At 41.7% G+C, this 17,293-nt stretch overlaps 1 protein-coding gene across 1 annotated transcript in view; it reads right to left on the reverse strand.

Moving 5' to 3' along the window:
• Positions 1-17,293, reverse strand: part of LOC142398666 (receptor-type tyrosine-protein phosphatase N2-like) — a 295,961-nt gene that overhangs the window by 215,935 nt on the left and 62,733 nt on the right. Inside the window, exon 9 of the mRNA XM_075482757.1 lies at positions 15,710-16,083. Within this exon, the coding sequence (XP_075338872.1) occupies positions 15,710-16,083 (374 nt within the window). The remainder of the gene's footprint in view (positions 1-15,709; positions 16,084-17,293) is intronic.

Consider the following 17,293-nt stretch of genomic DNA (forward strand, 5'->3'; position numbering starts at 1 on the left):
TTTATCCTGTTTCTGTACTCCAGTGAAATCCCTCCACCCCAGAACATAACAGCATAAAATAAAACACTTGCCACAATCCCATGATGAAATGTGTTTAAAATAGGCCTCCCCAAATCAAATGACCTTAGTTTCCTTAAAAAAAAAAAAAAAAAAAAAAAAGTCTTGATTGGGCCTTCTTAAAAAAAAAAAAAAAAAAATCACCCTGCTGTTCTCCTTCCAGTCCAGTTTACTGTCAAGATGGACGCCCAAGTATTTGTAGGAGGAGACAGCTTCTACAGGATTATTTTTGATTAAAATAGGGGCTGGAACAATTTTATTCTTCCTAAAATCAGTTATGAGTTCCTTGGTCTTTTCCACATTTAAAATGAGATGGGCATGTTCACTCCATTTGACAAAATGATCCATCTCAGCATAGTTATTATTGTTGATGCAGCCCACTAATGCAGAGTCATCTGAGAATTTCTGCAGATGACAGGACAAACTACTATGTCTGCAGTCAGAGGTGTATAAGGTGAATAAAAATGGAGATAAAACTCAAATGCTGATCAAAATGCTGATGTTAAAAGTGTGTTTGCACAATAAATGTTATGGCACTTTCATTCAAATGGCAGCACATTTAAAATAAAACTAAATGCTAAAAGCTATACACTACTTTTGAATTAATTTTTGGATTTTGCGTCCAAATGCAATTAATAAGGGAAATCATGTGATTAATTAGATAAAAATTTTTAATCGTTGCCCAGCCCTGGTAAATAAACACAGTAAGACGTAATAATCAGTCGTCTTGATGACGATGTAACCTGTGCATAATTATGCACAATTATGTTGGAAATTCGTCAAACAACCTCTCAGATGAGGAGTCATTACTGCATCCAACTCACCGTGTAATCTGCAGGGTGAGGAAACGCCATCAGAAAACATTTAACAGCTTTCATTTCCACAGAAAAACTTCCTCCTGTTGCATAAGCTGCTCAGGCCATGAATCTGTGTGTGCATTCATGATGGAAGAGGGTTTACTCATTCTTCCTGACAGATCTATGGAGCCGTTTGTACGAAAACATGTGGACGAGCCCGATTTTTAGCCAACACTGTTCACGCTACAGCTAAAATAAAAAAGTATGACAATGAAAGCAATGCTGAAGAAGAAACAATTTGATTGTTAAAGCAGAGGCAAAAAAGGAAACCCATTTCATTTGTCGATCTCAGCTCTGTAGCCACGAACGGATCAAAACTTTCTGAAATGACCCCTGCAGGGTTGGAATTTACAAACCAGCAGCCAAACTGTGCATCAGATCACGCAACACATCAGGTGCTACTCCTGCTGGATCTGCAGCAGATCAATGCATAACCAGCACAATATACAGTTTTGCTTGAAGATAATCAGGAGGGAAAGACAGATGCACAGATGGATCATTGTGTGTTTGCAGTTTTCTTACACTGTGGAAGCATCAGACCAAATCTGAACGATCTCTAAAAACTGGTTCTCTTTCATGAGTCTCATTACAGAGGTCTTCACTGCTATTATGAACGATCCATGGCTGCGGTCCTTTATCACACCATGACTTCTATACTAAAATAGGGTCTGCTGTGAAAAGTGATGACCAGGAAAAAACAAAGAAAAACACGACTGTACCGAGCAAACTGAAATAGTTCTGTTTTCTGGTAAATTATGTAGCTTCTCTTTCCTTTTCCAGCTCACATCAGGGTCATTTTTGGCAGTAACATCAGTGGCGGCTCCTGACAATTTTTTTTAGGTAGTGCAATTTCCAGTCTGTGAAAGCTGCATCAGAGTGTGCTGTGCGAAGCTGAATCGATTGCACTGATGCAAACCTGTTATGTTAAAATAAAATGTCCAATCGTCCAGAAACTCCTTGTCTTCCTTAAATAAACACAACGCAGAGTCACTTTGGTTATTTGGTCTGCCAAATAACCAAAGTGACTCTGCAATTTCCCCCGTTATGTCCATAAGTACCATAAAAGTCCATAGGACTGAGGTATATTTGTCTAGGTAGCATAATTCATTGTAATAATTTTTAATACATTTTTGTTATTTTTTGCATAATTTGCCAATCAGTTAATATTACACCTTAACCATTATTTATTTATTTTCCACATATTGTTCCAGGATTCTATGAAATAAGCAAACACATAAGCTCTTAATGATACGATCATTAAATTTTCATTCTAAAGAATGTAATTAAAATGACAGCATATAAATCCAAGTCAAGTGTTTATTGAAGTTTTGGAAAATATGACTTAGAAAAGCATAACCAGTTGTCAAACATGGTTAAGTGTAGCTTACTTATGTGAGATTTCTCTCTTTTTTAAATATAATACTGCACCATTAACAATGAATGTGTCATTATACATTCTGCTATCATTGTCAACATTATATAAAAGATTTAAATCATTACAAGTCAATGACTGAGCACAAAAGGTTACGTTATTTAGCTACATCAAATACTACCTGGAAAAATAGCAGGGTTGGTGGAGCCCTGGGTTTCATCTTTGCCTTGCAAGGCGAGCCCGAAAATCCCACAAAATTCTTCCAAACTTCCTTCTTCGCATTAGTACGACGACTAAGGTACTTCTTTTAGAAACACTACCGTATTGTTGCACTCGACACTCGCCATCTTCTTCGTAGAATGTTTTTTCTTTATTGAAAACCACAATGTTACAACAACAACGTAGAATGTTCATGGTCCCGCCCGCGCAACAGACATATGACGAAAGCACGTTGTGCGTCATTTGTGAAATAAACCAAATAAACCCTCATAGAAAATGTATTGGGAGCAGGATTTTTGAAAAAAAAAAAACTGACGTAGCATTCATGTCAATGGGAGCTTCCTTGTGCAAATTCGACCCTGACAGAAATCGCCCCAAATGGGCGTGGCAACACCAGGCGCAACTTAATCTGATTGGACAATGACATATACAACCAGTTTGCCTACAGTAGATCAGTCCCGCGGCGGGACTCCCGCCTTAGCAACTAGATTTAAAAAAAAAAAAACAAAAAAAAAAACCCTCCATGTTTGGTAGTGCGTCGCACAAATCGCCCCTACGAAGGAGCCGCCGCTGAGTAACATTTAGAACAATATGTCAGGAGGTATTCTTCCTTTATAAATACCAGTTTGTGCAAAGAAAAGGCTACACGTGGTTTCTGTGCGTACGTGTGGTTTATGCAACTGGTCCTCGGAGTTAGCATAACGTTAGCGTTACCAATGCTAACGTTATGCTAGCTCTGAGGACCAGTTGCACAAACACTGGATGTTAAGATCATTTGAACTGAATTATACTTTAGTAACAGATTAAAAAATAAAATAAAAAGTGTAGCAGAGAGGTATAGTCCAAATATACAGATATTACCATGAGTCCACTGAGGTTTGGTGTTGGTTATATATATGATATATATGAGTTGTCATCCATTTTTCTCCCCCTTTTATTTCTGTTCTTTCCCTGTTATTTTTACTTAGTTTCCCCCCTTCAATTACATCATTTAATCTTTTCTTTTTCAATATTTTGTTTTTCTATCCTCTATAGTTTTGACTAAAATTCACTTTTCACAACAACGACCCGACCTCTGAATACTACAAAACCTTAACGTACACTGAAAAAAAAATGCTGTAAAATAACAGTTAGTTGAGCAGAGAAGATAAAATGTCGATATTTTATTTACTGTGCATTTGGTGTAGTCCACAGTATATTAAATAAAATCAGTTTTACATCATTTCAGAGTATATTGTCATCTGTAAAGGGTAACAAAATCACATAATCTAGCATTTAATGTCTACAAAGGCTCACTTATTAAAATAAAGTAGAAAAACCAAGAGATCATTTGAGATTATTGTGCGCTGTAGTTTGCTTTTGTGGGCGTCCGTCAAGTTACAATTTTGCAGCAAGAAAGCTTGTATTTGTTTGCCAATCTGTGTTAAAAGGATCAATACAGCAGTCCATATACAACACCAGAGCTCTGCTAATCCATCACGAAATGGAGCAACTCATTCTGTCAGAACGTGCATGTTTTAGCACCAACTGGAGGTTCACTTCCCTTCCTACAAAAGGTGGCATCATGGGGAAACTGCTCGACACAAAACCGTTTACGCTGATGAATTATTGCCATCCAACATTATTGGCTAACTAACCATATTGACAATTTACATGCTACATTTAATTGTAATTTACAATAAAGTGTAAGATAATGCCCGTAAATCCACATTGAATTTACAGCAACTCATTACCGTTTAAACTCGCTGACAGTTCACCAAATCGAGATGGAAAATGGCAGAGACACGGAGGCATAACAAATTAAGTAGTCAATTAAAGCAGTCACGATGCATGCGCGGAGCCGGTGGAACGAGGAGAGGGTGTGTTCGGTGTGCGTTTGTGCTGGGAGACCATGATTAAAGCTCAATATCCCAGCGCCAAACTAATTGCTTCCCGTCTGCGGTGGCCTGGCCTGGCCTGGCCTTCCCCTCAGCCCCTCACAGCAGACGCCTCCACACACCTGCAGGTCGCACAGCATCTCCAAACCGAGACGAACGATCGTCCTCGGATGACTGATGTTTGTGGAAGGAGATTCTATGAAAATTGTGCAGATCAATCACTTTTTGAAAACATCCATTTATGGAAATGAGCGGTTTGTCTTCATCCATCATCGATGCTCAGCATTTTCAAAACTGGATTTTCTCCCTTCTCTTGGAATATTTTTACTTTTTGCAGTAAAAAAAAAAAAAAAAAAAAAAAAAAACAGTTTTTGTCCGTGAATAATATTGGTCTAGAATTCATTCCTTTCAGTATATCCCGTTATCTGCATCTCTAATACTTGCAAATGCAAGACAAACAGTCTCCAGAAGAGGCAGCAAAAGTGAAAGACACCAACATGAGTACAAAATGTGACGTATTCCCGCTTTACTGCACAACAATACCCTTAATAAACTGTTTGCATTGTGTCCTATGCATCGCATCCAGTATGGACATATATGTTATTTCCTGTAAGAGATGAACCAGGAAAGCAGGAAAACTTTACATCTATTAGACTTTTTTTTTTTCCCCCATGAGAGAATAAGGCTGCATCATGCTTGACAAAAAGTCTAATCGTCTGTTTGGAGAGTCACTGAGAGCCGAGCCTGAAGCCGACAGCAGCTTCAGCAGCCCTGTGAGGAACACTGTGAGTCAGCCCTCCGTCACGCAGAGCAGCTTCCTCGGCTCTGACACCAGCGATCAGTCTGCCCGCCTGCAGATGCTGAGCGCTGATAGCTGCAGCAGAGACCTCACAGCAGCTTTTACAGCAGCTTTTACAGCAGCACACATTGCGTTGCATTCGGATTCTTTTAAGAAGCAGCCCAGGAACAGCAGGATTTTCCTTCCTATACACGGGAGCTTTGATGAATTTAACTCCCAATTTCCCCAAACATTATTTCACACATCTTCACTTTTAATGTCAACTGCTACAAAACAAAAACAACAGCCCGTGGAGTCAAGTCTATCAGCCGATAGTGAGCAGCCAAACATCTTTATGGCTGCACTGCTACAGGTGTAGCTTATGTAGCTACTTTAGACATTTGAATGGAAATATTTACCCAACTAATCTATTTATATTCTATAATTCTCCAACCTTTGCTGTAGGATCGCCCTAAAGTTTTTTATAATGTTAAGTCTCAGCTATCGAATCAATCTGAAAATGTTTAGGGTGCCCAGAGGATGAATGACTGTCACCCTGGAGACTTAAAGACATTTTAACTTTAATAATGAAGCGGCATTAGTTCCTTCTGTCGAGCACTATATGTAACAAGGTTTAATTTGGCTTGTGTATAATTCCACAAAATTATTGTTTTTAACCTGACATTTATAAGAATAGTCAGGTGGAACTTTTGTTTTCTGTACATTCTTTTAGGTTGGAGCAACATTTGTAACAAAAGACACGGTCCCGCCAAAACTCTTCCTCTTTTTTCTGATGTTCGGTGAGGAAAGGTGGAGGAAAATAAAGACCTTCGAAAGAGCAGCGGTGTGGTTTATACCGGAGGTTTCATACCGGTTACATTTATAAGAGGAGGAAAATAAGACCCCTGCATCATGTGAACACTCACTCCTCTGGAGAAATTAAGCATTTATGGTTAAATCCTCTGGTCAAAAAAAAAACAACAAAAAACAAATACCTGCAAAAACAGCGACAGCTAATTGGCTAATATTGGCATGCCGGCTCCTAAAACTAATGACGAGCATGGCGAACATTATCCTTGCTATATATCAGCATGACAGCATTGAGATTAGGAACAACTTACCGCACTTACGTTAGCAATTAACTCAAAGTTTATTGCATCCACGGACAGCCTTATTCATTAGTTCATTTCAGAGCAAAAATCGATTCATAGATTAGAAGCAGCGTTTGCTAATAAAGGAAAATACTTTGTGGACTTTTTAAATGAGCCGTGCGACCCTGAGAACATCGCTTAATGTGAACATGAGAGAATCCTGCAGACTGTCAAGACACCTGCTCCATGTCTGAGGAGTGGACCGCCGAGTGCAGCGAGAGACATTTCAGAGCTTCTCAGTGAACAAGAGAAGGACGGTTCCTACTGACAGATGTCTCCCTGCGGCACCTTTCCAGCAGTCATTCCACTGCGAGCTGCTTCAGTGAGCACAAGGGCGAGCAGAGAGGAAAAAGGAGCTGCCAGCAAGGAAAAGACTGGCAAACTTACAACTTAATTGTGATGGCTGAAGGCACTGCCAGAAGTAAGCAAAAAGCAAAAAAAAAAAAACATATTCACATAAGGGCACGTTTTACATAAGGAAACAGAGTAGATGTGGGGTCAATGTTGCTCTTTATGCAAAGCATAGAGCTAAAGATAACTTCAGTGAAACCTTCTGCAGAAGTCTTGATATATCATGTAAAAAGCGTGTCAAACTAACCCCCAATGGGATAAAAAGCAGTTGTGAAAACTATGTTTCAGGTTAAGGAAACCCATTTAGGGGCATCGTGGATAGATTCACAATACACACAACTGGAGATCGTTGTTTGACTTTAGGAATTACCAAGAAGAAAATCTAGCAGCGAATTTCCTCTTTATCAATTTCACTAATTAGTGAAAAAAAGCACGAATGAATTGCTTATAAAAGTAAGAGCCATCATAGGTTTATAGATTTCTGCAGTCATTATTCAAATTAGATGTGTGGGAGTAAACAAAAAAAAAAAAAAAAAGAACATTTATGGGTGGAAGGTTTAAGGTGTGTGTCAGGAAGCAGGAGTTTTCCTCCAGCTGTGGTGAATCACACTCCCCCTCCTCTCTTTCTCTCACAAGGAAGAAATAATTCACTAAAAACCAGATTTTCCAACGATGTTCGGCTTTCACCTCTGACATGCCAGTGGTAGCATGCTAATATTTGCCATTTAGCACTCATTTGGTTTTTAGAGCAGAGTATTTAAATTTCCCCAAAAGAAGAGTGACCGCTCAGAAGTTGAGTGAAAAAAGAAAATGTGCACACTCTCAGAAATAGGGGTACAGTACGAGTCCTTTTTTGTCCCCCGAGGTACAATCTATACTAATGTACCCCCTAGGGTTAATTATTGGACCTAAAGGTACCTATATGTACCTTTTTTTCTACATGCTGGGGTACAATAGACAGTCCTTGTTAGGCTACTTCAGTATAAGGGAACAAAATTGCCACCAGAGGTACAAGATTGGTCTCTGTAAGGTACAAACCACAAGGGTACAAAACTATACCTTCCAAGGGTACTGCCCCAGTGACAAGCCTCGTACCCCTAAAGGTACAATTCTGTACTTTATTTTCTGAGAGTGCAGGGAGCTTATAATCCAACTTCATGGATCATCCTGGTAAAGCTTCAACTTTTCTGCCAAGAAGAGGAGGGACAGTTTCCAAAAAGACTGAAATTTAATTCAATCCATGAGACTATAGATGACTAACCTTCGCCTCAGGCCATTTGTGAACTCAGATTAGTGCACCCCTCACATCCTCTTCTCTAAATTGAACCAGTCACCTTCAGGAAGAAAGAGCCAACAAGTGTAAGAACAACCGCCTCGAGCTCTCATTTCTGCACCCATAATACAAATAAGGAAGCTTCTTACACCTTGTTCGGTACATTTTGCACTGCTGCCTTTTGGTTTCAACGCCTTTTTCTTTTAAACTGAACCCGATTTAAGTGTAAAACTCATTCAGGATCACAGCATGATGAGGGGTCGAGGCTGTACAAAGCAACAGGAAGCCACCGACCTGGCTGCACACCCACAGTTTTCATCATTCTCGGTTTAGAGTACAGTGTAGTAGAACACTGTATCTGGTCATGCAGGTAAATTAGTCGCTCCATAAGCGTCACTGCAGTCCGATGTTGAAGTAAACAACATGCAAGGGCGTCTGGAAAGACGCGAATATTGGAAATATTCCATCACTGAAGAAATTTGCCTCACAAAGAGGCACTTCTTTAAGGGCTTTTTTCCCCCCCGTCTCTAGTGCATTCCAAAGTGCCATTTTCCATGTTGTGGTTGATGCTGCACTCGAGTCTCTCGAGAAGAGATTTGACAGAACGTGAACCGTCAAGGACGAACTTAACGTTCTTTTGAAGTTAATTTATGTCACAGAAATGTCAAGAGACCCTTTGAAGAGTCAATGAGAAGGGTTGGAAAGGAATGTGCTGAGCACACGGAAGGCTGACACCTGCCCTGCAAAAGTGATCGAGGACATGTTCAAACTTTTAGCTTTTCACCTCTGATCAGAGCAACGCGGCCTCCGAGTTTGTTTCATGAAGTTAGAGGAGCCCTGCCTTCATGTAAAAGGTCAAAACTGACTTTGACACTTTGGTTTGGTTACAGCAAATAAGAGGGAACACCGTCATCCACAGATGGGAAAGGAAGAACCCTCGGATAATGATTCTTTGACGACCAAAACCTTTTGGTAACCCCATGGATTGTATGAAAGATGGACAGCCATCCCAGGACAGAGGTGAAGCCAAAGAGGTGGTGACTAAAAATGCATCAACAACCCCAGGACATCACAAGTTCTTATGGTTTCATGAGCCAAATTCGCTCCTCCTACCGGGCGCTCACACCAAAAGCGTCTTGACCGGCCGCGGCAGCCAGCTGCCATTAATCTTCAATGTAGACTGGCGTCAGCGAGCAGCGCGCTGTGAGCGGCAGGTTGTCAGTGGCGCGTTTTGAGAGAGGCTCAACTTTATGCAAATGAGCGGCAGCCAATTGTGGGCCGATCTGGATTCCGAAGGTGGAAAAAGGCAGAAAAAGCGGAAAACAATGGAGGATAAATTAATTAATGTAGTTGACACTGTACAACTTGAGTTGTACTGTCAGGTTTGGGTGTTGGCAGGACACGGATGCGGACTCCAGAGGTGTAAAGCAAACTGGGTTTATTCACAAAACAGGGTTTAACAAAAGGCGCGGCTGAGCCGGATGACAACACTAAATTGTGGGATCAAAAACATGGATTTAACTGTGACAAGAAAAACAAAACAAAACAAAAAAGCACTTATCTTAAGACGTGGCAAGAAGGGAATGGTGAAAGGAAATCACCAACTGAAAGGAGAGCCTGGGAACTAAATACTAAACTGGGAGTGATTGACAAATGAGTGCAGCTGGGGACAATGAATGCAGCTGACGTGAGTGAAACTATTGAACTGAACATGGGAAGTGAGGGAAAACAATGGCAAGACTAAAACAAGACATGAACTCAAAAACCAAGACATGACAACCTAAAACATGATGAAACATAAAACTAAAAACATGGGGAAAACCCCATGGACGTGACATGTACGACACAAGCCTATTTGTCTACAGAGACGATCAAAAAAACAACATGATGCTCGAACTGGCTTTTATCCAGTCGTAAATAGCGCCGGGACCCAAACATCATGGAAGCGGAGCTCCTGAATCAGCCGGTGAAATTCTCCGTGAAGAGGCCGACGTCAACGGGGCCGGCGTTTCCATCGCAAATATGCAGATGCAACACAAAGAAGGCTGCCCAGAGTGCGATCCATAGTGAAAGAGGGAACCGATGTATAGATGGATTATATGCCTGCTATTTGAAAGCCCTGCCTCTTCGTCGCTAGTTTTGCTGTGCAGGCGGCACATTGTGAGCGACCACAGGCGATTTTGGTCGCTTTCGATGCGAGCGCCCAGTTAGTGGTCCTTTTGAAAATAATTCTATAGTAGAACAGATGTAATGCCCTTAAGATGCATATTCCTGTCCAGCCGAGCATCACTCTTCAGATCCATGCTTATGTCAAATGGGGATCACTTACAGCTCCATAAAAACCTGAAACGCCAACGAGCAAACTTAAGGCTACAAAACGACAGCTCAAAAACAGGTGACATCATGGCGGCTGCGCCTTGAATTTAAAAGGCAACAAGCCCTCCAACCTACACAATCGCATAGATCTCTTATCACAACCATCAGATAAGACCAGGGCATTCCTGAAAAGACACTGCAGAGCTTTTACACTTTCAGAAAGAGCCAAAGATTACGTGGGGAGATCAGAAAGGTGATGGTCAAAGTAAAGTCCCAGCTTTTAGAAGCAGAGCCACTATGGGATTCCATTTTGGATACCGTCAGCTTTATAGCTTTGTTACCGTTTCATCTGGTTTACAGTTGACAAATTTTCATTTTAAACTTGGATCCTGAGCTGCAGACCAGGGTAAGGTTGGGGGCAACAGCGATGTTCAGAAAGTGGTAGTACAAGTATAGAAATCATCATCAATAGTTTCACAGAAGTGCGCAAATGAACGCGAAAACATCTGCAACTCAGCAAACCTCCACACAAGCCATTGGGAAGGAGCTGCATTGCCAGATTTGATGTGACTCTTCAATAAATGTTAAAACTGCATCCATCCATCCATTTTCTATACCCGCTTAATCTGTTGGTCGGGTCGCGGAGGGGCTGGAGCCTATCCCAGGGGTCATCAGGCGAGAGGCGGGGTGCACCGTGGACAGGTTGTCAGTCAATCATAGGGCCACTTAATTAAATTAATTAATTAATTTTGGACAGTGGTAGTAAGCCGGAGGCGGAGGCCCCAGCCGGGAGTTGAACCTGGAACCCTCTTACTGTGAGGTGACGGTGCTAACCACCACACCAACGTGCAGCCCCATGTTAAAATTCCATACTTAAATTTAAAGGAAACATTGAGATGAGGAGCCCACTTAAGGTAGGGTAGGAAATCCTGGATTTTGAGTTCAGCGAAGCTGCATTTTGAAAATACACAGGTAAAAAAAAGTCCCAACCCTTTTCTTCACTTTCCCCCAGAAGGCACGCCTCTAGAGTACATGAACGCGCACGAGCACGACGGTGCACGAGCGCTGTTCTGACAGCAAGCATCGATCGTTGCTGTATTTAGTATATGCTAACTATACGTTTAATAATGCTAGGTGCTAGCCAAGCTGGCTCTAGTTTAGCTTCCTGCCAAGCTTCTGGACGCGTAATTCGTTCCCGGAGCAGGGTACGCGCACAGGGGGAAGGAGGGGGAGGGAGGAGCAGATTGCAGTTTGATGGACGGCATCAGTATCCAATCATTGTGAACGGTCCGTTCAGTATGATTGGATAGTGTTTTTCCTAGATTGTACGTTCTAGAGGCCACTAAAACTTTTCATATTTGTGTCAAAACTTTTAACTAATTGGTTGCAATGGGGGTGTGAAGAGTATTTCAAGCAATATGTAAAAAAATGTTCCAGAAAAAGATCCCCTACCCCGCCTTTAATGCGCACCACAGCCTTACATGCTCACAGAACTGAAGACGGTGGATGATTGTAGATGTTAACCATTTACACCCGGCAGTGACTGTTGGTGCCGGCTCCTTCCCCCCAGCTGAGGCGGCCGTGGCTCAGTGGATTAGTGGTTAGTCAGTCTTCCGATAACTGGAAGGTTGGCAGTTCAACTTCCACTTCTCACCACTCAAAAAGATTGATGAAAGTGACAGCTGGATGGGGTGTCAGTCCACCTCCTCGTCACGGCCGAGGTGCCCTTGAGCAAGGCACCGTACTCTAATGCTCCCCGGGCGCTGTGAACGGCTGCCCACCGCTCCAGGTTGACATCTGTCTCTGAGTGTGTGAACATGTTCATGTGTGTGTCAACAGGTGCCAACCTGGATGGGTTAAAAGCGGAGGACAAATTTCGTGTGTATGCATGACAATAAAATCTGATCTCTTAATACCGCTGATATCTGGAGAGTTTCTCCGGGAATATGTACCCACAACGCTAAGTTTACTATTGTAGGCATGTCGTTCCACAGGTGTGGAAATATTCTGTCATTTGGTTTCAAATCCAGGTCGTTAGGTTCAGTTAAGGAGCGTCATTCGTCATCTTCAGTCGACACACCCGTCGCATCTCAGAGCAGAAAGAACTGCTCATTTTCTTTTCAAAACCGAATCAAATTTGCTTATTTTTCTGTGATGCTTCCACATGACAATGCCTCACATAAACCATAAACTTAACATATTTACCCTGTTTTACATATAAGCGCCGACTATTTATTCATCTGCACAAAACATTTAAGCCAAATAAAAAGCTTTGTGTTCACCTTGTTGAGGCATCCGGTTTTAGTATATGAAGACTTATTTGATTCAAATAAAGCTGCAGCTGTGAAGCAGAGCAGCTTAATAGCATGAGGAAGAAGGATTTTGAGGAAGAAAACAGCTTTTGAAGGCCGTAGTTATCAGACTTTGGGTTGATCATTTCTATCATAATGAGGTCATGAGGAAAGTTCAGTAATGTAAAGGAGGGTGAAGGTTTCTCCAGAGAAACGTGCGGCACATTGTGCTCATGAAAAAAAAAAAACAGCTTTGAGCGTGACCTCCACAACATCACAAACATGTTTTTCCACTCCAACACAACATTTATGCAGTTTTTACTGCACAGCTTTCAATGACAAGTAACAGGATAGATGTGCCACAAAGACCTTGAGGGCTCCACCTGCAGAAGTTTCACAATCAAGAGCGAGGACTTCTGAAAGCCTTCCAGCTACAACATCAGGAATGGATAAATCAGTTTGAAAATATCCCCCGTCCTTAGTCTGAATAAGTTGGAGAGAAAAATATGAGAAATAAGAGAAACGACAGCCTGCCGTTGCTGCATGCTGGGTGATATTTGCTCTCCATGAGGTTCACCTAAGCTGTGATGGCTGAGAATTTTTCCTCCCTTTACATCATCAACTAAGGAACAGACGATGGTCTCATTTTCTGCACCAATCAGAGATCTTGTTGATCGTTACTAATAAGTGTTCAAATGAGTCTGGTATTTATTTTCCCCTCACATTTAATTCTTACAGAGGCTAAAACATTCATCTATCATCACAAAGGCTGTGACCTCAGGTAAAAGGTTTCTCAAGCCAACAGGGAAAAAAAACAACATACTTCTATCATATTCAACCTGTTTACAATGCAAATGCAAAGCTTTTAACGCATGTCGAGCATATAATGGACTAAAAGACTCAATGTTAGTCCTTAGAAACGGTGAAGCGGGGATTCATGTCAACAGTCAGACTCAGCTTTAGGTTATACTTCAGAACTGAGGCCAATCAGTTTAGACAGACTGGGGACTGAATAAAATCGATAGGCAAGATTAGAAATGTAAGTAAAAGCGTTACATGTGTTTGGATAAGAGTCACCTCAGACCATTTCATCATATTACATTGTGCAGTTGAAGGACAATCTAGTGTATTCTTACATATAAGTAGTTTTGTATTCAATTTCTTGTAAAGCCAATTTTAGCCTTGGGAAATATTACATTAAAGCCTTTATTTGTTCCGTTAAAGCAACAGTATATAAATATATATGGCTTCAATTCAGACATACCTGACAAGGCTGCAACAGTTCACACAGATTTACAAAAGATTGGAGGGCACATCTAATGAGGAATGACAATGCTAAAGGCTTTATAGAATCCTTTTCTACCACACATCAAATTTGAGATGTGCTAAACGTACGCCTGACAAAAGAAAACTTTCACTCCAACAGGTTGCAAATCTAGCAAGTATAATGTTTTACTGTGAGTTTACTGTTTGCTGAAGTTTACCTTGTGCTGAGGTTTACCTCGCGCTAACGTTTACCTCGTGCTAACGTTTACCTCGTGCTAATGTTTACCTCACGTTTGTTGACCGCTTCTGACCTGCATGTGATTTACAAAGCCAAGAAGCACATTGCTCCCAAACTGTAGCTTCATGCTAGTACTATGGGGTCAGAATTGACTCTATAATCAATAGTTCCTTTCTTTATAGCTGCAGCATTTTGTTGCGGTGAACAGCATTGTGTTTGATGGCTTATTCATGCTAGAGGGCCGCACTAGGCTTTGCATCGTAGGAGCTGGCAGAAGTTAGTTTAATAAAACAAAACAGTCCTTTCTACCGCTGCCTTTACCCGAGCATAGTCAGCTGTACAAGTGAGATGAATGGCGACTGCTTAACCCAAGTCCTGCCATCGGTTTGGTCCAATTTATTTGGGTCGAGTGCTTAACGGAAGGCTTCAATGCTGGACCTCTAAAAAAGAAAGGGAATCCACAGTGCAGGAGTATTTGGAGAGCACCGTCATTTATTTAATGATGGATTTAGTCAGATTTCTCTGAAAAGGAGATAAAGTCTAATTAACCAAACCACTACTCTACCTGCCCTTTATTTTTAGTACTTGTGCCGTGGTACAAAGTGTTGCTCGTTCACAAACAAAGCAGAGGTTCTGAGTTGCTGTCAGATAAATGGAAAGTAGTCCGTCTCTGAAAGGACACCGATATGAAAGCTTGAATAGAAATGTTCTACTTAAAGGGGAACTCCGGTATTTTCAACATTAAGCCTCTTTTCTGTGACGTCAGAAAAGAGGCAGCTCGTTCATGCTCGCACTATTTTCTTAGCGGTGGCGGAGTAATATCAACGAACATCCAGTACAAAATGTCAAATAAAACACGACAGAAGCAACTTTTCGCCATGAAATTTGATATGGATTACCAGTGCACACCAGTAACCACTCCGATGAGTTGATTATTTTGAAAACGGACGTTTATTGTGCTTTTACGGACCTTTCTAGACATGCGCATGACTTGCCGTTCTGAAGCAGGTTGAGAAGAATCAAAATTAGGCAAATACCGGAGACAGCAGTAAACATCAAAAAAGCAGTGAGGGGGGTTCTAAAACATTGCAGACGTCTCAGAAAAGAGGCTTAATGTTGAAAATACCGCAGTTCCCCTTTAATTATCTGCCGCCTCGAATAAATCCATTTAGATTAATCCGTGAGAAGAGCAGTAAGAATTATTTACTCATTCCCATGTTGGGTACAGCAATAGGAGATACAGTCACAAAAACAATTTAATACAGCACGAGTTTTCCACGATGAATTTCCATGAAGTTTTATTCATCATAGAAAAGACACGGTTGTAATTTTTTGGTCTTCTTTGCCACAGTCCTTCAATTTCAGGGTTATTTGTTTTGGTGTATTTATTTATTTTAAAAAAGATGCTTACTCACTTATTTATCTCAAAGTCCCTCACCAACAGCTATCAATCTTTAAAACCTAAACCCTCTCATGACCTTTTTCCTCCTTCAGTTAATGAGGATCTGTGGCCCCGCCAACCAGCCGATGACACGTCGGCCCTCTAATCTTGAAGGAAGTCAGCCGTCACCATTTGAACCAAACAGGACCAGTTCTAAACATCTCAAATTATCTGGCTTAAAATCCAGCTTCGCCACCTTTGCGACACCAACTTCGTACTTACTCCGTGTCGGTGATGACGTAACCAAAGACGTCATCGTCCGGCTTCTTCCTGCCGGCTTTGACGTCCAGCTGGAGCTCGGGGACGTGCATCGTCTTTCTGTGGGGCTCCTCGTACACGACAGCAGCCGGAGGCGGCACCACCTCCTTGATCCAGCCCTCCACTTCGGACACTTCCTCCACGGCCTGGGTGGCGTCCTTCTTCTGCACCGTCACTCCTGCCTCGCTGGTGCGACTCTGGACATTTTCCAGGCCCACGTGCTGGCTTCTGGGCGTCTCCATGGCAACGTCGTAGCGGCTCCTCGTGGAGGGGGGGCCGTTGAAAGGGGCTTTGTCAAGGTAGGCGAGGAGTTTGGCAAAGAGGCTGCTGCTCTGCACCTGCATAAAAAGACCAAAGGAAATATTCTGTGTGGTGTAGTAACCCGAGATCAACATTAAATGTCTGACTGCCCCAGAGGATTTAAGCTTTTAAAACACTGGTGTATCCCATAATAATCCATTTCACCATCTGTTGTACATCACATTTTAAACACAATAACGCCTCTTTTGACATGAAGCTGTATGACATTCCATACTAGCAATATCATTTTTGAACATTGGCTGTGTTTGAAACCGCATACTACATACTCATCGATCAGACAGTATGCAGAGCGTTTACCCACAATGCATTTCGCTCCTGCCCGAGCCGAAATCAGCCAACCTGAAGCTGATTTCACTTAAGCTCTAAACTCTGTAAACTTTAGCAACATTTGAAACATTTTCAGGTGAGAAAGTAGTCGTTTAGATCCCCAACGTGTTGAAAATCTGACAAAATACCGGCTATTTACAATTTTGTTCCCACGAATTCGCCACTACTAAAGCTAGTCGCAGTGAGCAACGCACTTCCTGTTATTTTCAAAAAATAAAATACCCGTTGCCTTTTATCATAGGGAAAGCCATTACGATGCAATTGGTGCTTTTGTTTTGAAAACAGGAAGTGAACCTACCCTCATTGTAGCTAACTTGAAACTGCCGTTTTGACAGGAAATGACGATCGGCGACGTCACGTTACGTTGCATCTTGGGTAGTTTGAGTACGAGTAGTAACCTCATGATGCATACCCAACATTTCGGCGAATCTAGTATGCATCCGGAAACTTCTCGCTTACTCAAACTCGCATACTAACTCAAAAAGTTAGTAGGAGTAGTAGAAGTAGTAGAAGTATCTTGTTTCGAACACAGCCATTTTCTTACCCCCTGCTGCGTCCTGTGAGCCGAGTTCCAGCCTCGTTTTGGCATTGATGAAGGTAGTCCGGCTAGCTGGAGTTTAAAAAAATAAAGCGTTTTGCTTCTCAAAACAATATGTGTTCAAAAGAGTAATACATTTTCATCACAAAATTGTTCTCCAGGAAAAAGTCAGACCTCACAATTGCCCCAGCCAACTAGCCGGACTGCTTTCGTCAACGCCAAAACGAGGCTGGAACTCGGCTCACAGGACGCAGCAGGGGGTAAGAAAATGTTCAGAAATGATATTGCTAGTATGGGATGTCATACAGCTTCTTGTCAAAAGAGGCGAACTATCCCTTTAATAACACTGTATTGTTGGAATT

This window comes from Odontesthes bonariensis, chromosome 14, assembly GCF_027942865.1.
Source record: "Odontesthes bonariensis isolate fOdoBon6 chromosome 14, fOdoBon6.hap1, whole genome shotgun sequence".
Taxonomy (NCBI): domain Eukaryota; kingdom Metazoa; phylum Chordata; class Actinopteri; order Atheriniformes; family Atherinopsidae; genus Odontesthes; species Odontesthes bonariensis.